General features: G+C 37.7%; 1 protein-coding gene across 1 annotated transcript in view; it reads left to right on the top strand.

Annotated features, from left to right (window-relative positions):
* Positions 1–26,554, top strand: part of stxbp6 (syntaxin binding protein 6 (amisyn)) — an 81,682-nt gene that overhangs the window by 48,130 nt on the left and 6,998 nt on the right. Inside the window, exons 3-4 of the mRNA XM_084742438.1 lie at positions 16,880–17,010; positions 17,156–17,321. Coding sequence (XP_084598564.1) covers positions 16,880–17,010; positions 17,156–17,321 — 297 coding nt within the window. The remainder of the gene's footprint in view (positions 1–16,879; positions 17,011–17,155; positions 17,322–26,554) is intronic.

Genomic DNA, 26,554 nt, shown 5'->3' with positions numbered 1-26,554 from the left:
AGTACTGTTTGCTCATAGATACAGGTCCTAGACTTCGTTTATTCTCTAGATACATCTGCTGTGACAGTGATCATAAACTCCATGGGGCAGATCAAGGTTGTGTTACTGAGCAAATGTGTCACACTGAACCGTTATTTAATATATCACTGCACAACTGTGTTCTTCTGTGTACAATTGTATATGTTTATATGGGTCAAATCACCCTCTCTTTGTTCTGTCCCATGACCCCTTTGTAATGAGTACTGAATAATTCATCCTCCTCTCCACTCCTGCTTTGACCAAATGTCCCTGAGAGCAGGACTAATGGGTTTAAAACGAGAGTAAAGGCAAAAAGCGATGGACATCTTGGTGCAGTAGAGTGTTTATAACATTGTAAATTAAGTGAATTTCGTAACTTTTATGTTTGGAATAACTCTCTACAATTCACTAGATTTTACTACTGAACAAATCATTGTGGGAGCTACCCCTCAGTTAATCACCAATTTCCAGTTTAATGCTGTACACATGTGTCTTACAAGCCCTGTAACTGCTCACATCTGTCAACGTTGCGTCATGTTTGAGATCACGTTATGTCATTTGTGTTATCTTTTAGACTGTGAATATTAGAGTGATGTGCAGCTATTGTGAATGTGAACAGCAAATGAGGGAAAATGAGGTAAAAATGTATCCAGCAGAGGCGTAGAACGATATCCCCATGGGCTCCCATTATAGTCATAATTTTAGTTGTGTAGCCACAGTTGGTGTAAGAGAAAATAATCCAGGTTGCTGTGATTATAAATGCTATTATAATAACTCCCGGGCTTTGTTGTTGTTCCTTGAGGAGCATAAATGATGGAGCCTTTTGTGCAAAGGGATGTTTTTGTAAATGTCATTTGTGGATCAGCTGATTATCTGAATGACCTTGATCTTTCTGTCTAGATTTCTGGAGGAGGTTCTTGCTGAGGACTCCTTACGGGCACCTGTCACTGGTTGGGAAGACTAATGAACATTCTTTACTGTCCATCCCTCTTTGGTGACATGGCACATCTATCATGTACCCTAAAACTTAGCATAAGTCACAGGCTTGAATAGTTTCTGGTGCTGTGAATCCACATGCTTCAACTGGAGCTTTTGGGTTGTGAACATAGAGATGAAACTGTATGAAACTTTCATAGGGATGCATGATATGGATTCTTTTTCTGTGGATGTCAAATTTTCTACAGAAATGCATTGCCTTCAGCTTATGGGAAAGTTTCCCCATTTAGGCTAAAGGTAAAAAGATCAGGGCATGTCTGGGATCAGTTACAAATCCTTAAAGTGTATTTCCACTGTCCTAGCCTCCTCTCTGCCTCTGGACTGGCCAATGCAGCAGTGCTGATAACACAGTCTCTGTCTCACAGTGCGCAAGGCCATAGGATAGGAGGATGTGTTTGTACCTTAGACCAGAGGTTTTCAAAGCTCCAGGGAGGCTCCAAACAGTTTCAGGGGAGGCTCAGTGAATGGAAGTGAAAAATTATTACATTAGTTATCAAAATGAGATCACAGAGTAACCTAAATGTATGTGATTTAGTTAGAGATTGTTCAGAGATACATTAGTTTGGGGGGATTTTACTGTTGCTTTATAATGAGAAACTAATAAATGCATTTGGACAGAACTTGTTATGTATTTGGTGTAGTCTGAAGTTATGTAAAACATCAATACTAAGCTATATTGGCTCCATTGTTTTGTGTCTGTTGTAAGTATAAACCCCTGCCTTAGACCAAAACAGACTGAAAAGGCACTGCATGTGACATGCAAAGATGACTTAGGTCAACTCAGGCGGAGCATAGTTTAATATACTGGGGTTAAATGATCTTAGACAGGTTCCACAACAGGAGGTCTGTTGAACTATAATGCCGAGTTGGTGAAGGCTTCAACTAAGGGGAGAAAAATTGGTGACCACAGGAGGCTACCTACATGGAATATTTGGGTGCCATGGTTAATGTCGAACCCTGCAGATATTTATTAGCTATAATGTCATCATTGGAATAATACATAGAAATTTCCCTGATATTTATCATGCATCCCTAAAATGTTATATCCTCACTTTAGTGAACAAAATTATCATGGTTATCAGAGCCATCATGAGGCCAGTTTTTAAGTGTTAAGTTTATCATATTTATCCCTGCTGTTCATGGAGCAGGGGTCCTAACCTGACCATGGCAAAATGTTTAGTGGAACTCAGACATTTTGTGTAGATTTATATTTCTTAGTGTGTGAACTTGTATTTACCCCAGATGAAATATTGACCTTACTCTGTAATCCTGTGAAAACATTTCAGGTGTGGCCATAATCCTGTCTGAATATAGTACGTGATAGGAATTGTGAACATAACCCTCAGCTAATCCCCGACATATCTTAACACACACAGACACTCATAACTACAAGATGTAACTGTTTTTCAAAACATAATAAGATATGTTTTCCCTTTTGACAAAAGCTACAGCACGTCATTTGAAACAGAAAACAACAAACAAATGCCAATGCTTTTTTTTTTTTAGCTTTAATCTTATGAGAAGTAGACAGTGTATGAAAGCTGAAAGAGCAAAGTGCCCTGCAGCATAGTACGTCATGGTGCAATCGTTTTCCTCGCTATTCAAAAAATGTCTTGTGCTGCTGTAGTCCCAAAAATAGCTTTTTTCTGATTGACCTAACAGGAACATGACAGTGAAACCTGTCAATTTTCTTAAGACTTTCTTACACACTATAAGCAGTATGTATTCTTGGATAGTTGAGGCCAATTGTGCAATATTAATCTCCGTCTCTCCCTCGATATTAGATACAGACAGTGCTTTGCTAAACCTTGTCTAAAAGGGAACAGATGGGCCAGGAAATTAGATCTGGAAACAAGCCTGAACTGCAATGCTTTGATTCATCATTTGATTTCACTTTCTAGGGCTTAAGGTAGAATTCACTGGAAGGACTCTCCAGTATTCAGTCCAACTCCACCAGACGTTTCAGTAATAGCTGTGAATAATTTCAGATATTTGGATAATAGATTAATTAGAAGACTGTTAAAACAGTGTATTTAAATTCACAGATTTATAACATCACAGACCCAAAAAAGCCAGACCACCCAGACAAGTAATAAGTACTCCTGTACCTCGAAAGTGATGGAGGATTGTTAGGAGGATAAAATTGCAGCAAGTTGGATTTAGTTTAAAAGGAAGAATGACAGAATGAATGAGCAATTTAGTGATATTTCCTAAAGAGATGTTTCAGGATTATGGTGAGACAGGGAGTGTACAGAATGCTTCTGTGATAAATAACACATTTGACTTCTTTTGGATTAACTAAAAGTACCATCCATCTCTGGCTCACAAACAGGTTGTCAGTAACCATTTCTGTCTAATACTACAGTATGTGACCCAGGTTTGACACACAGGTTGTTTTTGGTTTAAGGATTTCTCTTCCAGGCACATGAGTTTAGGTCATCCTGAAGAAGTAAGTGTTGAGGAATGCGCTTTGTTTTGACTGTTTGAAATACCGGCACATGCTATTGCGTGATGATATCCAGATTAGGTTGCTATGAGGTCTCCTTGTATTAACACTCACCAGAGATTTGGCACGCACAAGACGTTTCATATGCGTTTCATCTCTTTCCAAACTAAGCTGAGGGATTGTACTCTGAAATGTTATCAATGACCTGAGACCATCTCTTTGCGTTTTTCTGCCCGTATCCCTTACTTTTTCTTTAATATACATGTTATCTTTTTAATAAAGATTGCGTTACCATTACTCACTTTTTCTTCTAAAGAAATTTAGAAATGACATCCAGTAAACAAACATTTTAACTTTGAGCCTGTTGGAGCCACGGAAATAGAGTCATTTTAGGATTTGTATGGTCAGTAGGAAGCCACTGATAGGCTGATCCCATAGCATCACAGTAGGGGAGAAGCCTCAGGTTGGTGCCTCAGCATAATTAAATATTTCCTTGTATCCATGTGCTCTGGCTCTAGAAGAATGTCTACTATGCGAGCAGAGGCCTAGCCTTGAATAGCTGTGTTATTAAGTGGTCCTTGGAGCTCTGGGTGATGGACGAGCTCGGGGGTCCTAATGTGGAATACGGGCCTCACAAGGGACCTTGTGTTTTCTCTCTGGATGTGCACAGGAGCAGGAAACAAGATGAGAAAGAGAAATGCAATGACCTGCCTCTGTGGAAAGTGTGATTGGTTTCTTTGCCTCTGTATTTCCTGATGATGGCTTTCCTTGGTTTCTGGTCATAGGATTCCAAGATGTAATGCTTATCCTTCATCATGATTAGTGCTGTAGGTCTGAGGCCATTTATCACTTCCTAAAGGCAAAAATATGTTGTGTATGTGCTTTTAAATTTATTTTAGCCTCAATTATTGCGAAGTAACAATATTATCACTCCGACTTGGTTGCACCAACAAAAATTGTTTGAATCTCATTTTATTTGTAATCACTTATTAAAACTAGTTTTAAAATGAGTAAATTCAGATTTAAAATTATGTAGAGCCCTATTGCACAATTAAAACCTAAAATCCAAGTTTACTGATTTAAACCAAAATTAAATAGTTTAATAAATATGGAGATACTTTCTTTTTTCATTACATTATTTGCTGGCTATCTGTAGCAAAAAGGGACATTATTTGTTAACTAGCCATGAAGTAAAAAAAAAAAAAAAAAACAACAAAAAAATCCAACAAATAAAGAAAACTATTATATTGGTTGTTAGCTAAAAAGTTAGGTAGCCTACTTAGCCTACTCATGACAGCTTGGCAGAGAAGCTCTAAATTATACTCTTATCCTGCGAAGAACTTGCAATTATCAACTGGAGCGAAGGAAAGAAGTGGTACATCATAAAACTCAGTTGGACTGAGTCTGACCCTTAACTTCATTTCAGTATTCGGTTATTTTGTTCTGGTAGTCATTTCAAACGTCAACCCTCCTCAGTTTAGAGTAATAACTAAAATTTAAGCTAGTTTAATAGTCTGACCACAACATAATTAAAAATTTTGGGTTAAAAAGTAATGCTTATTGGTAGAACCCAACCTATGAGTTTATCAGTAGGCACTTCCGCGAGCAAACTGATTCAACATATGCTCTTACCACTTTGTGCCCCAGGTTTTCTAATGGTTTCTATCCCTCTTTAAACTTATCTCCTGCCTGAACTTAATAGTTTTTTCATCTTCATTTTACCCCGAACTGACTGCTGCCCTGATTATTGCACTCTGTGATAACTTTAGTTGTCATGTTACTTAATTAATCAACTCCTCAGGCTGCACTCCTCACCTCAGACATCAAGGGGAAATGTCACAGTGATCAGTAGAGTGTTTGCACTGTATCATCATAAGCTGTCAACAGGGCATCTCATCACCCCATAACCAAAAGTGTTGCTGTCTTAACATGTTACAGCTTAGTTGCGAAGATTGAAGTTTGAAGCCAAATCAAGTGTAGTGTAAGAGATGAGGTCACATTTGAATTGCAATTGATTGCAATATATAGCATGGCCACAAATGTTAAGTGATAATGTACAGAAGCTATTTATAAATTTGAATTGAGGGATTCTTATGATGTATATTATTTCCTTTGGTGTGACTGCCACATAGTGTCATATTATTGCTTACATACATATATTTTAAATCCCATACCTATTTTAAAAAAATGATAACATAGTTGATAGATAACTAAAAGGAAAATTCACTTCAACCTCATTCTTCAACTAAATCATTTCTGAGCTGTTTTGATTTGAACTGAACTTAAAGAAGCTCTGGAGCCTCAAATGAGAGTTTTCATTTTGAATGGCTGACGCACATGATTTGTCAAGCCTCCAGAATCCTTTTAATGTGTTGTCCTTGGGTGAGTGTTATAATTGGATGGATAACAGATGTGACTGGAGGCAAAAGGCAGCTATGTTTTTAAAAAGCTCATTTGGGTTTTTGAATTCTTACTGTTTAAAGGAGCTTGGATAAAAGAAATGACTTTGAAAAGATTGTTAAAGACACAAACTAGTTTTATTCGTAACATGTGGGTTGACAATCCGTACATGAGGTCATATCAGTTCCATCATGTCAGTCATAGTTGGGTTAATTAAAGTGCAATCATGCAAATGCATTATTTAATGTGAGAATTACATTAATTTCTACAAAAATAATTCCTTGTCTCCTGGTGGTGCAGTCATTTCAACAGCCATTAGCAGTACCCCATGCTTGTTTCCCACTGTGGAGGTTTACAGCTATTAGCAGTGGTGCGTGATTGTTGTTTTTAGGGTTATTAGTCACTACATTAAGAAATACAAAATCAAAGTTTAAACACTCAACAATGCAGCATAATAACAATATTTATTTATATATTTGGATTTGTCAGTTATACAGATATTATTCTCTCTTGAGATTTTCCAAAACATGTCATTTAAAGATTCGCTTAAATTTGGTCTTGATTAGAGTGGTAAAAGCAGTTACTGTCTGCTGATCGCTAATTACAGATCCTTTCATGGAATCAAAAATATGTTGAGGCATTTTGGATTAATTTGAGCATGATGAAAATCAAATTAAAAGTTCATATAAATCATGCAACAAACAAATTTTATAGCAACTCAGAATTAATACAACTGCTCTGTTACAGCCTTTAATAAATGTTTCATTGTTGTGTGAGGACGTATGACTGCACGGCTCCATTGTTTCTGTGCTGTCGCATTAATCTAATGGTGTTTGTATCTGCTTTGTGAGTAACTTGTCCCTCCCATGGGTCGAATGAAGCTGATCTGTATTTTATAGCTATTATTCGCCATGGTATATGCACTCTGTTACTATTGGTGCCTTGCCACTGCATGACCACCATCCTGTCTGAGGAGGCCCTGTACACAGCAGTCGCTGTGTTTTCTTACCCATGAATAGACTGTAGAGGCCTTTGTTCCGGGGTGTTGTCGCAGGTCTAGCCAGTGCTGTGGTTCATTCCAGTGACAGCTTCTTTCTGAAGATAACAGTGTGTTCCAGCTCAAGCAGAGTGGGGGCAGCTCTAAAATAGACCTGTAATCATAGACCCAGACAGAGAAAAGTGTTAGACGTGCCCTCAGACGACAGCTCTAATAACAAGCCGCAAAATTCAACCTGAGAGGCAAACTGCTTGAGTGTTTACCTTGCAGGATAGTGTCCTTGCTACTACAGATGCTAGACGGTTCTCTTGTCCATTAATGTAGCAGGCTATCATTTCAGGCTGTTGTTGTTGTTTTTACCTCAAGAGATGGGCTCGTGAAGCATGCAGTATTTATGTAGTTTGACTCAAGCTGTATTACAGTTTTCAACTGTGTCCTGTTTTTAGCATCACTATTTGTTCCATAAGGCTGATAATTATAATGATTCATGTGAATTCTGTTTAGTCTGTCCATTCCATCCTTTTAGATAATTTCTGGTCCACAGCCAAGCCAAACAAACAACAGTACTCAGTACTTTGTAGCCCAACCCTTCAATGATATCCAAATGACTTTCTGTTAACTGTGATCCAGCCCACAGTCAAAATTGCATATGAACCATCCTAGCTGACTGTCCCCATATGAACCTGGTCAGGTGCCAGCCCCTGCTTCTCAGGTGTCTTTTGTGCCATGCAAATGAGATTGCCATGGCAACCGTGTCTACTTAATGTCAGAGCACAGAGCCGCTTGACTGCAAACTGAGGGGGTCTGATTTGTCAAGAGATGTTCGGCCCACCTGGCTGAGACAGAGGCTGTGAAATGCGTCTTTGAAGTACGACAGATCGGAGTCAAATGATTAAAAATATATTTCTGTCTTTTAAGACTCATTAACAGTTTATCCCTAAACTGTAATCAGAAATAGTTTAGTATAAATTTGTTTAGCAGCACAATCACAGATTGCAGTTATAAAGTTATTTTAGTTTATATTTGCTGTAATGCTATTCCAAACATCTGGAGTCACATTATTCTTGCTGCTGAATATCTACTACTTCTTAAGCAAAAAAAGTGACTCATTTGCTATCACTTCATTTTAATACTCCCTATTTAGCATTTTTAAACTCTACATAAATAGCTGAGATATATAAAACAATTGTTTATTCATGGTTTTGTCTACTGTAACTCGTAAACTTAAGTGGTGTATAAACAGATGACAAAAGATAACAGGATACAATATCATAACAGCTGACTTATCATATTTAATGATATGTGGTTTTAGATGTCAAAAATGTTAATTAACAGTTTATACAGGCTTTCTGCAGGTCTTTCAAAAGTCTGAAAAAGTCTAAACTCCAATCATATGAAATAAAGGCCTCGAAATGTCTTAAATGTCTTTGACAGGTCTGAAAATTGACTATATTATGAAGTGAATATTTCAATAACTTCAGTCTTGCTTTTAAATGTGTTTGGGGAAGAATTTGTATCACACTGTAGCAAGTTGGGAGTAGCTTGCTTCATACTCCACCTTCAAGTATGGAAAGGACAAGGTCTTACATTATGATCTGTATTTGTTTTCAATTTCATGAATCATTTAATGAATAAGTGTTGCTGCTACTTTTTTGTAAATAAAATAGTTTTAAACCCAAACGGCTGTTGAGCAGTCGCATATACTTTAAGCAGTTCTGTGATTTCTAAAGTGTTCAAAATGTTAACGTGTCTGTTAGGGTTGGACTAATGGATGATATCACTGTCTGGTGTGATGGCTGGCAGCCATCGACCACTGAGTCTTCTACCATCGTGATTTAAAAGCCCTCTGTATTGTTGCAGGAGAGACAATAAAAAAGAACCAGTTGCTGCTGTTTATTGCACTACATCTCCATGTTTATTTATTATTTTCATATTTAACCTGCCCAGTTAGGTGAACCCGAGACACTCAGCTACCTGGTCGGTGGCAGAGATGTCTCTGTTTTGCGGGCAGTTGTTGGTGTGTTTCAACATTACCATCGTCCATCACAGTGTTTCACTGTCGACATTTTTATATGCCACTTAGGTAGAAATTACCCAACCCTAGTGTGTGAATGTGTACTCTATATAATCCTCCACACCTTTATGTTTTGAATTAGTTAGCCTCTTGGTGGGTGATTCTTGGAACAACCAGTCGTTCCAAAGGCAACACGGTGCCTCACTGACTGTACCGTTACACATTATCTTCCATATCTGATGTGATCTTTGTTATTCTGTGGATTTGGATTTTCATATCTCTTCTCGGATGGCCCAAAATGCTGATGCTTATCATATTTCTGGCATGTGGAAGGAGATTTTTGAGAAGCATCAGTGTTGACACGAGGATTAAGTTGTGTTACATAAGGGAGAGGAAGTTATTAATGTTATGCCCGAGCGGGTGGTCCGAGCTCCAATATTTCTTCATGAATTCCAGAGTTGTTCCATACCAGCTATGAAATTGGTTTTACTGGATTATGATTGTTTTCATAGTGCTTTTTCAACATAACCACAAATGCTTGTATGCAGTCATAATTGACAACCTGCTCACTTCTCACATAGTCATTTATGTCATTACTACTTTTGTTAAAGCCCTTCCAACTACTCTCATTTCTCTCTTAACAACCGCAACTATGATAATATTTCCTTGAGGGAAAGCTGATCTTGAGAACGTTTCCTCTGTGATGTCCGCAGTCTGTGAGCGTTACGGTACGAGCTTCCCTTCGGGCCGCAGAGCCGCACAGCCAAGCACAACAAGGGACTGATCCACTGGAGGAAGTGAGAGCATGTCACCATCGGAGCATGAGAAAGGATCAGGGCAGGAACCCGGCATGGCCTTCCTCTGACAGCACACATGGAAACAATGGCTTTGGCAGCCTCTCATGAGTTGTGGGTTTTCCTTATTTCTAGATATATTGTGCAGCCATGTGGTGTTTGCTCATTCTCATCAAGTTTATTATGGTTTAACATTGTGTTCAGGGTGTGATTGGATTATTATTTTTGCTTTGAGTGAAGCATGTCAGGAAAGCATGTTACATTAATCCAGTGGTTCTCGAACTGTGTGGCATAGAGCTATTGCAGGTGAACCATGGATGACCAAGGAAAAACTATGGAGTGAAAAAGCTGAATGATCTTGAGAAGCTGCAGCTTTTATTTACTGACACATTGTAACCTGTACTATACTTTTACTGCCAGATTTACAACTTTAGTACTCAACTTTTCTCGGCTCTGCAAGCAGAACAGTCATTCTCAGTCTGCTGCTCACTTTCCATCTCGGGCTTGTTGTGCACATATTACGTGCTCCCCTAGTCCTTAAAGGAGCTATGCCACTTGCATGACTGTATCCCTCAATGAAGTCAACTAATGTAATTGTTTGGGCAGTGAGATAAAATCCCTGCCATCACAGTTGTGATGTGGAGTTTTCTGAAGTCATTGTTTCCAATGAAAAACAAGCTAGTTGAGAAACCCGGCCTCAGACCACAATACATTGCCGCCTTAGATGTGTCATATTTAAACTTAAACTTCTGCTTCCATTCACTTGAAATTTTTTGTTGCCGTTTTGTTTTTTCATAATCAGATTCATAGTTTTCTGGTTCTTTTGTAAAGATCGTGTGAACGGTTTGAGTAGGCTAAGTAAACCCATATTCAGTAGCCCCAGCACACTGATAGCTAGCCATTGCGTTCTGTTCAATGTTTTCGTAGAATTTTGAACTAAAAGGCACAAAAGAATCAGGACATTTATGGAACTGTAATGTTATATTGGTGACGGTTTGCAGTATGTGGAAAAAACTTGGTGGCCACAGGGGGCACCTACATGGAATATTTGGTGACCACAGAGTAACTTTATGTGGCCACAGTTAATGTCAAACCCTGATAGTCGTCTAGCTGCACAAAGTTACAAAAGACAGTCTAGACATGAAGTTTACTAGGACTCTGGATATCAAGCACTGATAAAATTAGGTATAATTTCAACATGCCTACTGACATTGTGTCCCAGCTTGCTCCTAATTACTCTTCTAAATGATTTCTCCAAACTCAGAGCATCACCCGGTTGTTAAATTTATCATCGGAGCAATTTGAGGTTTCATTCTAGTTGAAGGACCTGAGTATACATTCTCTCACACAGTCCTCCCCTTGATTGCTGTTTGAATAAAACCGGCTCCTCTAACTTTCAGTAATTGTTTAATATGCAAGGGAGCAGCTCAGACAAGGTGGGAGTCAGCAGCTGAATATGAAATTGATTTGAGAGGCTCAAAGGTGTCTGGCAGTTTGATTAAGACCTCAGTGATGATGTGTTGACGATTCAGCTCCGTGGCCTTGAGACAACGGGTCTCTTTAACATATTCATTGATTCATTTCAGTAGTCAAGTCACAGTGTAATATCACAGTTTTATTTAAAAATAAAAAAAACAGCAAACACAAATAACCAGACAGCGAATGCGACTGAATGTGCAGTGAATTCTTCTCCCCATGTGAGCCATGGATCATTTAGTATTCAGTTCTCACGTGTTTCATGCCTTTGCTCCACTATTATGCAACTCGTATTCTAATCCTGGAGTCAATGTGATTGTTTTGAAAGCAGGCTCAACACAAAGCGTATGATATGACAAGTGAATATGCTAATGCAAGAATGTGTCAGTCAAAGCTTTCCTGGCTCAGGGGGTCGCATTCATTCATGATTGTTTCTTTTCATCAGTTATACAGTGTGCTGTAGGCACAAAGATTACAACACTTTGAGCTGTGACATGCATGCTTGTTACAGTATATTTTAAAACTATTGTTTCTGTATTTAAACTATTCTCCTATTGTTACTGATTGCTCTGCTTTGAGTCACTGTACATTTTAAAATAAGCAGACATAGTTCATGCTTGTGTACAGCTTGGCATATTCTGCTTGATTGGAGGGAAGGTCACATTTTTCACATAGGGCTGTGCTGAAATAATTTAAGTTCATTTGTTCATTTAAAGGCTCCCCATTAGCTGATGGTATGGTAATCTGCTAACCTTCCTGAGGTGTACACATAACATACAATACATAAGACATTACATGATGAACATTAATGGCATTAATATACATAAAATTTCATCAATATACATTAACACATTAAAGCCAGTTAATGCAGTATATAAATTTAGTTAGAATAGTAAAAGCCAATACATAAATGTCTAAGATTCTTATAAAGAACTGATATAAAGTGAAACATGAACATTGAAAACAAGATTTTGGCCTCTCTCCAGCCAACAGACCAAAACCCAAAGACTCTTTACTTCCATCATAAATAATAAAGAAAAGCAGCAAATTCTTACATTGAAGAAGCCGGAACCAGCAAATGGTTGACATTTCTGCTTGAAAAATTACTGATACTATTAATTGATTATCAAAATAGTTGGCAACAAATTTTTGTTTTGATCAACCAATCAATTTATTGACCGTTATGGTTCTAAAACAATCATCAGTGTCAGCCCCATACAGAGGGATCAGTTGTATAGTCTTGAATAATCTGGTGCTCCTTGTTTTATGGTGATGTAATACATTATAGTTTGTGTCTTTATTGTTCTGTACTTTCTAGTTGAGCTCTGAGTTTTGTGTTTTTAATGTATGTAATTATTGTTGGGGTTGTGTTTTGTACTGTGTCTTGTTTTTGTTGTTGAGTTTTATGTGTTTTAAATGTCTGATTTGGGACAGGCTTTGCAAATTAACTTAACTATAAATGTTTTGGTATGTGGCATTGGTTTATGTTACTTTAGTGTCCCCATACAAATAAACGTCAGACAAATAAACAGATATTGGATGTTTCTGGTAGGATAAGATGGAGGCGAGGTTTCCTTCTAAGAGAGAAAGCTGATTTCTAGTTGAATTCATACCATCTTGTGGCAGTCTTGTATATCTCAGCTACTAGCCCTCCACTTACCAAGTGAGAGCAATAAAACCCCATTTTTACTTTATCAGTTTTTGGAAAGTAGAGAGTTTGTGCTATGGTCTGTCATCTGCAACGACTGTAGCACAGAGACAAATTATTCTTGCTGCGAATTGGATGACCTGAGTTTCTAGACTCCTACCCTTCAACACACTGGTTCATTACATCCAGCTGCCGTTGTCTTTATGAAATTTTCTGCTTTCTGGAGCTTCTATTAGCCTTGCGTGTGACCCGAGACAGATCTGATCAATCACTTCATCTGTTTGTCATGGCAGTGGCTGTCTGTTTGAATAAAAATAAATCCTCAAAGAAAAGATTAGAAAGAAATGACTGCCAGTCAACCTGTATTCTGTCTGTCTCCCTCTGTCTGTCTCCCTCTGTCTGTCTGTTCCACCCTGTAGCCACAGGTCAGCACCTCAAGTATTAACTGCAGCTGTCTAAATGGATGCACAAAAAAATATCCAAACATCGCTCCTCTCTGGGGAGTTTGCTTACCGAATGTATCACCTGATGTAACATCCAGGCCTACCTAGATTTCTCATAATAATTCCAGGGAAAAGTATGGTAGATCTTTCAGAATGCTAATTTGAGCAGAACACGCAAATAGCTCGACAACCAGCAGAGATCCTAGTAATTTTTGGACGTAAGAAAAGCAGAGTAAAGAGCAACAGCAGTGACAGTGACCCGAACACTTTTCCTCTTTTGGAGATGATGACATAATGGAGAACATGGGAGAGCGGAAGCAGAGGTTCACTGCCGGGGTTAAACAAGCAACACAGGAGCACATTGCCCCTGAGAAGTACAAAGTCCAGCAGCAGTACAGACACATGATACGACTGTGAGCCTCAGTGATCTGTAAACATATGGTGCGTGTTGATTTCTATACGGAAAGACTCAAACACAGATATCCATGGGAACAGAAGTGAACGTACTGTAATTTTGTGGCGAGTGCAGCCAAGCTGAGGACAAAATTATGATGCCATTGGACAGGAGGTGAAAACTTGTGACTGTACTTAAGTGGCTTTTCTCTATATTTTGACACAATTATCGGTTCTTTCTACTCATTACATTTTCAAAACAGACTTGACAGTTTAGTTTAAATGCATTTGAGGGGAATTATTGATTATTTTTATTTTGCATCATTGTGCGCTGCCTTCCCAACATCAAGATTAATTTCACCCTAAATGGTGAAATTTCACCCTAATTCCTTGGTGTATCCATCAGTGCATCTCATGCACAAGCATAACAGATATAACATGATGAAAACCATGTAAAAGACATAACAAAATGACACAGACAGAGAGGAAGGCCAGCTGCCTGTGAGAGGCTTTTTAGCACTGCAGGAATTTGAAAACCAGCTTCTGTTGTGGCTTAACAAAAGACTTTGGTAGTCCTGTAGAGATAAAGGTATTTTTAACAAAGGAAGGAGGGTTAATTAAACCTTTATTGTGTTCTCATGTTGATCGTAATGTTTCAGGTTTTGTTGCTGACATTGAGAACTGATTTGCACATCTAACATCTTAATGTAGCCTAAACATTTAACTTTGCAAACATACTTTTTCTACTCTAACAAAACAATACTAGTTAGCTTGCCTTGTAACCTATTAAAATAATGGTGTGGTTGCTGGGATGGTACCTTTTTAGGTGATGGAAAACACGTTTTGTGTTACCTGTCTTGGTTGGCACATATTTTGCAGACTGTCTTAATCTACGCTTTATTGATCTCCAAACCACTTCCATATAATTGACATTGTGAGTGGCGTGTCTGTGCTGTGGCGTTGAATTACCATGTTTCACTATGAAAGAGGAAGTTGTTGTGGCCTAAATAGAAATTTTCCAGTCTTCTCCAAACTAATTTTTTTGCTGAAACTCCAGCCTTAAGACATCTACATTACAATATTCAGTCATAGTCATAGCGCCACCTGTTGGCAACAGGAAATGACAGATTTAGATTGAATGAAACAGAATTCTCTCCTTTGATCTGTTCCTATGTTGACCAGATCAATCTCAAATCTGGTCTGGAAAACTTAAAGACCTTGACCATTATGCTATATTGTGAAGTATATGACTTTTGACTGTTGCATTGCATTGAATTTCATTGTTTCCCCATGAAACAGGGAGTTGTTGTGTTTTGATGTCACTTCTTTTCCAAGTTCACCCTTAATGAAAGTTTTGTTCTGAAAACATGTACAGAGCAATATTGAAAATTCTGAGCCGTGTCAGTGTTCTTCTGGCAATAACACCACGGCTGCAGCCTCAAGACATACGCAATGTGCAACTTTAGAGGATAACACTCAGCACTTTATCATAACATACTTCATATGGCTGCGTATGGAGATTGTTTTATCGACCAGCCCTAACTTACAGTGATGTTTTGGCATCTTACAACACCTTTGTTGGTTATTCAGAAATATTAGATTTTATTAGCATATTGCTAAGTTTTTTCTCTAGATTGTACAAATGGTATGATTCAACCAAGCATGATTGTTATAGGACCAACTAATGAAACTTCACTCAGTGCCTAATAATTGTAATAGATGCACAATATAATACCAGTGTTGGATTGTGTTATCAGTATGTTCATTTTTCTCTTGTGAATTGTTTAAAAGGCAATAGCTCCATGCTTTTATGTAGGATAATTTATTATCCGTGTAGATTTAGTCAGCAGTGTGGTGGAAGAAATGCATCACTTTCGTCAAGAGAAATGAATTGTGTCCAGCACAGTGTAAAAAATACTCAGCAATTTGTACTTTGACAGGAACAATATAGCCAAGTGTTTATGTTCCTCAAAGCAGTAATGTGGAAAAATGTTGCTCATGTAACTGGAGCACAACAGAAACTCATTGCACAGCATACTTTATAAAAGATTATTGCAAGTTGGCAGGATGGATATAAAAGCCAAATCATTGTTGACAAGGTTTTTGCCTGTTCATGGTTAGGCTGTCTTCTCATAGGAAATTTTATGATGGTTTCTGTCGCTGTTTGCTCCAAAAGTGAAATATCCATTGGTAATGGATCCCTTTGTTTCTGCCGTCCACAAAAGGAAGCTTGTTCTTCTGCTTGACTCTAATATTCCTCATCTTGTGACCTAAACTGTTATTTATCCTATTATACACTTTCTCACTGTGTTATAAACTTAAAGGGCTACAAACAGGGGTGAAAGTAGGACGGTGTGACCCTTACTCCATACAACTAAAAGTTTCAGTGCCTGTAGTAAAGAGAGGGCAGCAGCTGCCTGCCAAAAACCCACATACAGTGATCCATCACAATCACATATCCAACAAAAAAACACATCTGATAATGTCAAGTCATTATAAACAACAGTTGGATTTCAAATAAACTGCCTCTAAATTGTGCCAGTGTGTTTGTGCCCAGCACAGACCTGTGGGTATTTAAACTGTGCTGGAGGGAACCCCGCTGCCTTTCAAAAACTATTCAGTTACTGCTGGCTAACGTCAACTTCTGCTGCAGCTGACTGTCTGATATGGAGTGGCACACAGTCATTTCTTGCAAAAATCTCCCAAGTAAAATGACAGACCAAACAGTTTGTGATGTTCCATGATATGCAGTTTTATTCTAACAACAGGGACAGCAGGTCAAGCGTGTGACTTCAGACACCAGAATGTTTTGCTTTGATGGAAAATGCTTAGAAAATATTTTAATTTGTACACAAGAGACATTTTAAGGCCTTTTACTGATGATCATCCTTTAATTTATATTCTCAATCTTGTGAAAATGAAAGACAGACACTCAGTTGTTGTTGATTAAATAAAGTTTCACTTTCACAAATTATTTTGTGGCTCTTACACCATTTTAATCAATCATTTGCTCTACATTATGATCTTTGTACACCATTCTGGTTTTAAAAAATTGAATGCATTTGTGCAGGGATTCATGAAGCTGGGGGTGGAGGAGAACAATAAAACACGAAGGTTGGAGTAGTAGTACCAGCAAGAATTTCATTTTACTTTCACACCAACTGACAGAAACCTCATACTCTGGTATTAAATGCTGCTGTTAATAATTTTGCAACAATCTTATCTGACGTTTTTTATCATTTTTATTTCCACAGTGACGAACAAGAAACCATCCTTTGTATCCATCACTAAGGTGAAGCAGTTCCAAGGATCTTCTGCCTTCATAAAAAGGTCACAGTGGACAATCGATCAGCTACGGCAGGTCAACGGCATTGACCCAAACAAAGTATGTCATGTCTAGTCCTTCAAGCACTGCATTTTATTTTATTAATTTTGACAGGGGACATTTTTGGGTTATAATGAGTATTGTTGATATGTTCCCCTGATTACATGCACTTACCTCTCACCCATGTTTCTTACTTCTCTTTAAGGACTGTCCAGAGTTCGACCTGATGTTTGAAAATGCTTTTGACCAGTGGGTTGCTGGTTCAGCAGGAGAGAAGTGCACCTTTATCCAGATTCTTCACCACACCTGCCAGCGCTACAGCTCAGCGCGAAAACCTGAGTTCGTCAACTGCCAGTCCAAACTACTGGGGGGTAAGACAGTTAAAAAAACAAACACTATTAACTGACCTTTGTTAATATTTCTGTTCAAAACACAGTGGCTCTGCAGTGCCAGACCCGCTGCTGTCATACTGTGCTATAAGCCAGTCTGAATCTGATTATGTATGATGACACCCAGCACCTGCTGTGTATGAAAATGCATGTTTATTCCTCGTACACAGCATCTGTTGAGTGCTCTGCTGAAGTGAGGTCAATGAGGATGTCCAACAAAATGTATCGGCTGTGACTCAAAAAGCATCTGACACAGATCAGCTGGCTTAAAGCACAGAGAAATACTCAATGCAACACTAAATAATAATTTCCCCAAATTTATGTGATGTTGACACATTTCATTGTGTGCCTGGAGTGTGAGACTCATTATTTTCAATTGGTTTCCAGCTTTGATAATAACAATAAACATGACAGTAAGAACTCTAACAGTCCCTTAATTATTGACACTGTTATTAAATCTGTGAGGCTGTGGAAAAACAGTTGAAAGCTAACTTTTCCTTTCTGAAAATATTCATTTCACGCCAAACTAATAAGTGAAGACAGGCCGATCAAACAAATCAAAGCAGGACCAATTCCCAGTTGTTTTCTACATTTAAAATGTAAATGTAAAACTGCATAATTGGTCATTTCCTAACTGCAAATTGTGTGTTTGTTACCAGAGAGGTGAAATGTTCTGGTGTTGGTAGATGGCTTCCTCTGCATTGAAACTCAGTAGAGAATGCAGCGTCCTGAGTGGTTTAATCAGATATTGATCTGTTTACCCCAAGCCTCATCTTTGAGCACCGTTCAACCTGTTGTATTATTCATGGACGTATTTATGGAAACAGATCCTGAATGTGCCTCCTGCAGGGTGTCCATCTGCCCCACATATACAAGAATTGATTACCAGAAATAGATGTTTTGTAAAACAAACAACAAAAACAATTTGTTTACTTTGCTGGATTTTAAGGGTGAAATATGTAAGACCCTACCATTCAAAAATGAGTATTACAGTTACAGTAAAGTGAATAAACTTGAAAATGGCAGTGTGGCCAAAACAAAAATAGATGTTCCACACCGAAATTGAAATTTAAAAGGAGAACATGTAAGCTGTAGTGCTGTTGTCAGAGAAGCCAGTATTTCATCTTAGGGTGTTTCCTTATCTCTGATGACATATCTTCTGTCATTATATGATTTAATAAGTAAATAAATTACATATCTGTCCTTTAAACCTCAAACTGTTGCTCTGCAAATCTTCCTGTGAGCCAGACACAGAATGACTATAGACAACCCAGAGTCTCCTGTAATTGGTAACATGCGCTTTGTGAAAGCTTTCATTGATGATGCACAAAAAGAGATTTTTGGGGGATTTCTGTGTGGCTGCAACCTTGCAAACTATTATAGAACATACAGTGCAATGTGGAGAATACAGCCAATGTGAAATATGTCTATAAAGTCACTACAGTTACTGTAAAATTACTTTTTTTCTTACTCAGTGTGTGTGGGAACCCACTCTCTATTCATTGATGATACAGCTGCCCATTCTCTTCAATATTCTGTTACGTTGACATGACCTTCCTCCTACTCTGAAAACTATGTCCATATTTAACTCGCTTAAAGTGACCCTGATGCATACTATAGTCTCTGTATGTGTAGGTGGGAAGGTAGTGGTGTCCCAGAGAGCACTGACCCAGGGGTCTTTAGAGTAGGATGGATTATGAAATGCAAATGTTGTGTCAACGCCTCCAGTAGATTGCACTTAGAAGCCCTCTAGCATTGTTTTAACTACACAAAATCAAAGAAGATCATGGATGATTCGAAGACTGCCCTTGATATAGATGCTTTTAATATGAATCAATTTACCCACCAAAACTAATTTAAAATACACTTTCAAGAGCCAGACCTGTGGTTTTGTTGAAACAGTAGCAGTATTGATCCAGCTATTGACACCATGCTGTAAGTCCATCCTGTCCAAATGATCTGATAATAAACTCCTGGCTGCTGGAGAGTCGAAGATGCTGTGTGTGATAGATGGAAAAAGTTGACAGCTCACCATGCACATTATGACAGGAGGAGCAGAGAAGATGTCAGCCTGCTGCCAACTCTGTCCACTCCAGTTTAAGTCTCACACCAGTGCAAAACAAAAATCATGACGCTGCTCAGGTGTGGGACCATAACTGTGGGAGACTCTTATCTGCAGAATCCTCTGGGATGGCAGCCCTCAGTAAACACAAAAAGTTCGTAGTTAATGTACCACCAGTATTAAGCAATGTAGAACAGCGGTTCTCAACCTTTTTCCTTAAGGGATGGCTTTTCAATCATTGAGAAAACGTATAATCCCTGACATATTAAGTGACATATTTTATAATATTTCATATTATATTTAATGCATAACAATAACAGTAGATGACAATTTAAAACCTGTACAATAGTGAACACAGTAACTGCAGTTGTGCAGATTATTTCCTGTGGATATTGCATCAGAGATGAGTTTTCCTGATATTTTTAGGGACTTTCAAGAATACATACTTAATAAGCTTAATTTTTTACAGCTTGGCCATTATTCTATTAACTCTTTTATTGTTTTAACTGCTCATCTTTCTAATGCAGGACAAGTCTATTTTTAAGTTTTTATCCTGAATAATAATCTAAACTTTAAAAATAACAAATTCATTTAGTTCATGGAAATGAATGAAATGCTGATATAGAGACCTGCTCTGTATTAAAAGAAAGTTTTCATTCACCCCATAAAATCAAGACGGCCACAGTTATTACTGAGTCTCATAATGTAATTGGAGTGATTGAGGGAGTTGATATTTTGATGCTGAACCATTTCAATCAATTTATGTCTCTGTCCATATCCAAGTGCCTTGGACCTGTAATTATGTTAACAGAGAGTTCTCTAAGTGAAACTGCTCCAGTTTTACAGGCGGATGTTTTTGTTCCTTGATGGGGCATGTAATTGGTCTAGAAGTAAAAACAGCTAATTTGCTAATTGCCTCGATATCAGTGCCGACTTGGGCTGTTGGCCATACTGTTATATAACCTGTTATACTCCAATTCCCACCTGAGCTTTTCAATCTCACTGGCATGCACTCATGACTTGACTGTAAAGTGTTACATGTGTTAGCCTAAAGTGGATGCTTTTAAAACCTCGGCATTAGGCAAACTTGTCTCCCTGCAGTTTATGCAGCTCTGTGTGAAGTTTACAATCAGTGGGTGGATGAATGATTAAACAGTAACCAGTTGCACAGTTTATTTGCATGACATTTACAAAGAACTGAACCCATAACTCGTGATCTAATAAACCAAAAATGGTAACCCCTCTGGACTAATTTCAAACCTAAATCATGTTTTGAACATCAGTGCTGACTGTTGATGTTTTCTCATCACAGAAGACCAAGCTGTAGATTCAGTCTTTTTCCGTTGCAAGGTCTATTTGAACAAAAAAAGGAAAGAATTTGTGGCACACATCAGTCGTCTACTACACCAAGGTAAGCCGGTGCTACAGTATACAAAACTACTTGGATTAAATTTAAAAAGTTGTATTCCTCATTAAAAAAAGGTTTGAGTTCCTCCAGAAGTTAAGGTGGTATACAAAGTTTCTTAGGCTAAGTTACGCAAGTATATACCCTACTAACAAGGGATAAATTCCAATAGTAGTTAGTACGGATGTCACAATTTAAACATCAAATCGAAAATCAATTGAATTCAGTTTTCAATTTCAGTACTTCAAATGCCGAATTAATATGCAGATGTTCCATGATTACCATTATTATTAATCATGATTTAACGCACCAAGATTATTCCATTCATTTGTTCCCTATTTCTGTATTCTTGTATATCTTTACTGTAGAATTTCTATTTCAGATGCAAAACAATCTTTGGATTTATAAAACTTTTTCATTTAGTTTATAATACCCCCCAGTTAAAGGGGAGGTGGGGTTAGGCTTCAGAAAGTTCATAACACTTAGTTCAGCTAAAAATAAAAAGAGAGAGCTGTTAGCTGAATAGGTACAGATGCAAATAATGATGACTTTGTGCATCTCTAGTTGATAAGGCTTAAATCCAATTATCTGTTAATCTTTAAAATCAAGACCCAATAGTCTTAACAATGGACTAGCCATTAGTGCTAAAAATGTTTGAATCAAAAAATCTAATTGTAACCTTAAATTTGAAAGTCAGATCGAGTATTTGGAGAATTGTGCCACCCCGGTAGTCAGGTTTGATGAGACCACAGAGCAAATCTATTGTACTTCAAAAAGTTTAAACTGAAGCCTGTCCCCTGCCTTCTGAGCCGAGGGCTCTGCTCCTGGATTTTGCAGACCTAAGTGACCTGTACTGTAATTTTTAGGCCTTTACTGTAGTCAACATTTACAAACACAGAGCTTTCCTCTGTTTGCTCCCAGTGAGCACAAGGTCAGCATTACTCTGGTTTGTGTTGCCATTGTGTGGGGGGCTGAGTGCACGCTGAGAGGGATTTTAAGTTTACGTCCACAGGTTATGTGAGTTATGTCCACTGTCCCTGCCCCTCACTGTCAGACTGTGTGTGCAGAGTCACTGACTAATACTGTGCAGAGGTAAATCACTTTGTGACGTCCAAGGGCAGTACAGTGATGGAGCGTCTCTTCCTTAATTGTTTACTCAGTATTCTGTACTTCAGTATAACATTTCACAAATTAACAATTAAGCTTCGTCAAGACTACAATGATGGGAAATTATGGCTGTTTAATACATTGTGTGATGCTGACATTTATCTTCTGATTAAAGTCACTGAGAGTGGGCTGTTCATGAATACCTAGTAGCTATTTTTCCTGTCAGTGTCGACACAACTCTCTGGTACATTCAGGACAGGATGTACATTTTTGCCCTCATTGGCATCCTTTGTCATGCCAGTTAAAAAGGCTTCAGCAAGGCAATGTGACTAAAAGTAAAGGCCAACTGAGCAAGCAAGGTCAAGCCTTTCTTCTTATGATACAATGACACGGGCAGAGTGATCTCTCTGCTTTTTTTTCTGAGCAGTTAATCAGGAGTCATTCAGGCTTCACATCCACCTCACTCCAAAGTGAATGTGAGTATCTGTAGTATGGATACTGTATATATGTGCATTAAAAATGAGTAGGCCTGGATATCATTTAAAAAACTTTGGTACCAGAACCAGCTTCAAAACCAGTCCCAGACAATACTTTTTTCCATACCAAATCTGTTTTAACTCAAAGAAAATCACATTACACATTATAGTACAATTAGTAGGGCTGGGGCGATTCGTCAGTGTAATCTGTGTCATTGATTGCAAAAATATGTTGATTTGCATATCATATGTCGACGCGTCACAATGAACTGCTGGGCATGGTCAGAGCACGGATTTACCCGGAGAACAAGCTGCAGAGAACGTGACTCACCGCGATTATCCAAAGTGCGGTTGTGTTTTAGACAGAGATGCAACAGTTTGGCTCTCTTTAGCTCCACAAACTGGATATGACTTATCACAGCGGGCAAACTAAAATACTGATTGTCCAGTTCAGTGAAGGGTTGACATTGATTAGTGATGAAATTAATATGAATCACAGCTCATTTTAAATTTGAGGCCCAGTACTTTTCCGATCGAAGTCTATTGAATAAGGTGGGAATTGGCCAATTTTTAAAACATGTCACTATTATAATATCATTTAATGTTCTTTATGTGTTTTTCAGGATTATGATCGAATAAAATGTTGAAATATTAATGAGACAAGTTTTTGATGTGTATTTTATGTAAATTAATTGTTGTATAATTTAATAATAATATTACTAAGATAATTCCTAGATAAATAGATAAATTAATCGATTGTCGTTTAAAAAATAACTGTTAGCTGCAGCCCTAACAATTAATAATCACTAAAACTATTAGATCAATTTTCATGAAAAGTGATGGAAGGGTGTAGCCTTGGTCAAAGATGAACCCATTCAAATTTGGAGCAAATTCAAATCACAGGACTTGTCAAGCTGTGGTTTATAAAATCCTGTGCATGATTACAGGGATCACAGTTTGACTTGACAGTACTGATATATGAATTGTTTTTTACTTTTATTAAAATTACCAAATAAGTCAATTGTAACCCTGCTTTCTAGCAAAATGAACTGAATTCATCCAACATGTGCAAACCAGTCGTATTGAGATTGAATGGTTTGCTGCAGTTAAACATAAAACAAAACATAACCCTAACTTCACTGTGGAAACAAATACAGCAGATACGTAGAAAGAAATAAGCAATATCTAAACTATCTTTAGTGTTTATTCCAAGTCAGTACAACCAAAATTAGCCTAAACATTAACATTAAACATTATTGTGAGCAATTATAATTTGCGTATCACAGAAGACTGGACTATTTGCCTTGGTTACTATTTATAACAGGATCATTTGTTATAGACCTCTGCACTGGATCATACATTTTACATGTACAATTGAGTTATAGTGCAACTGAATTTATGTAGGTCGAACTGAAGGTCGCCTGTGACTGCTGATGTTAAGAAAGTCGATGTCCTGGATGTCGGTGGTGGAGATGGGAGGATCAGCATTGTGATGGTTGAAAGACAATGATAGGCATATACAGTAGGGTATATATACAGCATATATTTCATAGTGAGGGAGTGGTATCGGAAAAAACGAGGGAAATGAACAGATGGTTAAATCATTTGGAACATAGCAGAGCAAAGAGGAAGTGAGAAATGCCCTTTATAAACTGTTTGGAGTGACCATTAAAAGAGAGAATTAACTGTTTAGGGGATAACTGCAGGAAGAAAAGTGATTGGATAAAAGGTTATAGAGAAATAATATGCGTGTGTCAGGAGTGCCGGGGGGAGGTGCCCTTCCTGGTTGAACCTCTGCTACAGTTTCATTATGCTGCTGCGGATAATGTCAAGATTTGCATTAATTAAACTGCAACGGGGTTTATCTTGCAGCAGGAGCTACATAACTCTGTCTTTAGGCCCCTATGATGTAGATTACATTCACCATTTCTTGTTGTTTTTTTTTTCTCATTTTATACATCATTCTTTCATGCAAAGAGGAGAAATGATACTTAATTACTGTGCTTTATTTAATGTAAACTTGCCTTTCTAGTTTGTAATGTATAGGAAACTATAAATTAGGGCTGCACAATTAATCCCAGTATTATAAAAGTTGCAATATGGCCAAGTGCGCAATATCCAAATTGCAGAAGCTGCAATTTTTTTGATGAATGTGTGACAAAACAACATTATAATGAAGTACTGTAGCGCTGCAGAAATGCCCTGACCTACAAATCTTGCTCCCTGGGTATAAGAAAACATGTTTGTTTGTTACAGGCCCCAGCCAAATGTCTGTGTTGGTTTTTTTTAAAGTGAAAATGAAAATTGTGAGGCAAAAATTACCATTCCCACTAATTGTGTATCTTATCTCGAACGCAATGTGATTTTTTTCTACCGTATCGTGCAGCCCTGTGACTAAACTAGAAGAGTGCACTCAGTAGAGTGCTAATTCCCAGCATGCAATTGATGGTGAAGCACCTACTGCAGTGCCACCAAAACTGCCAGATACATCCAGCAGAGATTTGCAAAGCTCCAACAACATTAACATGACCCCCTCATACATTATCCCTAGTTGAAATGAGATTTCAAGCGCAAGCAGTTGATCACTTGTGCCCTAAGCAGCTGGTTCAAAAAAGTGGAAAGTCAGCTCACTGGTCATATATACACAATTAGTCAAAAAAAAAAAATTACTGCCTTGCTGTTGTATACCCCTACCAGCCAGTCAAGTTACAGGTTGCCAAGTCTGTTCAAACGCATATATATTGTAATATTGAAGTAATCACTATAGACGTATGACTCTAGTGAATTATCTAGCTGAACATTATGATGTCACAGTGAAGTTGACCTTTGACCATTTGGATTTATGCTGCATAATCTCATCACCTCAACATTTTATGTAATTAGATATTTGCGTGGAATTTATCTTATAAAGTCTTGAGTTTATGGCCAAAAATGTGTTTACTGAGGTCACTGCGACCTTAACCTTAGACCACCAAAATTTATCAGTTCATCTTTGAGTTCATGTAGTCATTTTTGACAAATCCGAAAAATTTCCGTCAATGCGTTCCTGAGATATTTCACAAGTTCACAGGAACAGGATGACCTGAAGACATGATGCCTGTAGGCACAGCTGTCGTTAGTATGGAGCCATCAAGGAAGGTTTTTCAACAATTGTGAGTCACAGAGGTCCTTCAGCATACAGTCATGAGTGTGCACGAAAAGAAAAAATTGATTGCATGGGGGTAATAAAAGTACTTTAAAGTAAAATATAAATAAGAAGAATCTAAAACACGTTCTTTAACCTTGAATTAAATAGGAATAAATAAGAATAAATAAGAAAACTTGTGAAATTACCAGACCACAGACGCATTAAAGGAGGAATGTTTTACTGTTTGTTCAGCCTTGGCCTTCAGGCTTATTTATTGTGTTCAATTTATTTACCTCTTCACTTTAGAGCTGTTTACCTGCACTTCTCAGAAAGTGCCGCTGTCAAACACACAAAAACAAAATAAACTTTCATCTGTTCAATTTAAAAGCAAATTAAAAGATGTTCTTTTATCACAGTAACACTGAAATTGTGAGTGCAGTTGTGGTTTGGGTGGAATTCATCACAGAACTGCAGCTAAAATACAGAAATATATTTGATACTGTTTTAGTATTCCTCTCACACGTCCGTGTTTACTTTTCTGGCTGCCAGTTCCCTACTTTGTGATAACTTCTAGGAGCAGGAGAATAGGACTTTTGTTGATTTAGGTTGAAAATATTCTTAATATTTAACACATTGGAGGAGCTGCATTTGACACAATGGTATATTTATGCATTTAAAATCAACCATGAATTGCTATAAAATATATTTTTCTCTATTTTTTTTAGTCCACTTAACTGTATTAGTTTGAATTGATCAGTCTTGATTTTTAAAACCTTACACTTTTCCTGCTGTTTACTGCAGTCTTTTGTACTTGTAATTAACATTAAGAAAATCTAATCAAGTTGTATGTCTTCCCTGTGAATTGGAAGTACATAAATCAGCAGTGAAACAGATTATGAAATGTTTTAATATTGCCCGTCTCATAATTGCATAAACTGGTAAATGAGGGCCCAGGTTGAAAATAACAGCAATTACTGGGCACTTCAGAGTCAAGAGGCTCTGGTATGTAGGTAACTCTATGGTTTGGGATCATTTAAC

This window comes from Lutjanus erythropterus, chromosome 18, assembly GCF_056507025.1.
Source record: "Lutjanus erythropterus isolate fLutEry1 chromosome 18, fLutEry1.hap2, whole genome shotgun sequence".
NCBI lineage: Eukaryota > Metazoa > Chordata > Actinopteri > Lutjaniformes > Lutjanidae > Lutjanus > Lutjanus erythropterus.
Note: the sequence above shows the minus strand (reverse complement) of the source record. Positions and strands in the feature narration are given on the sequence as shown.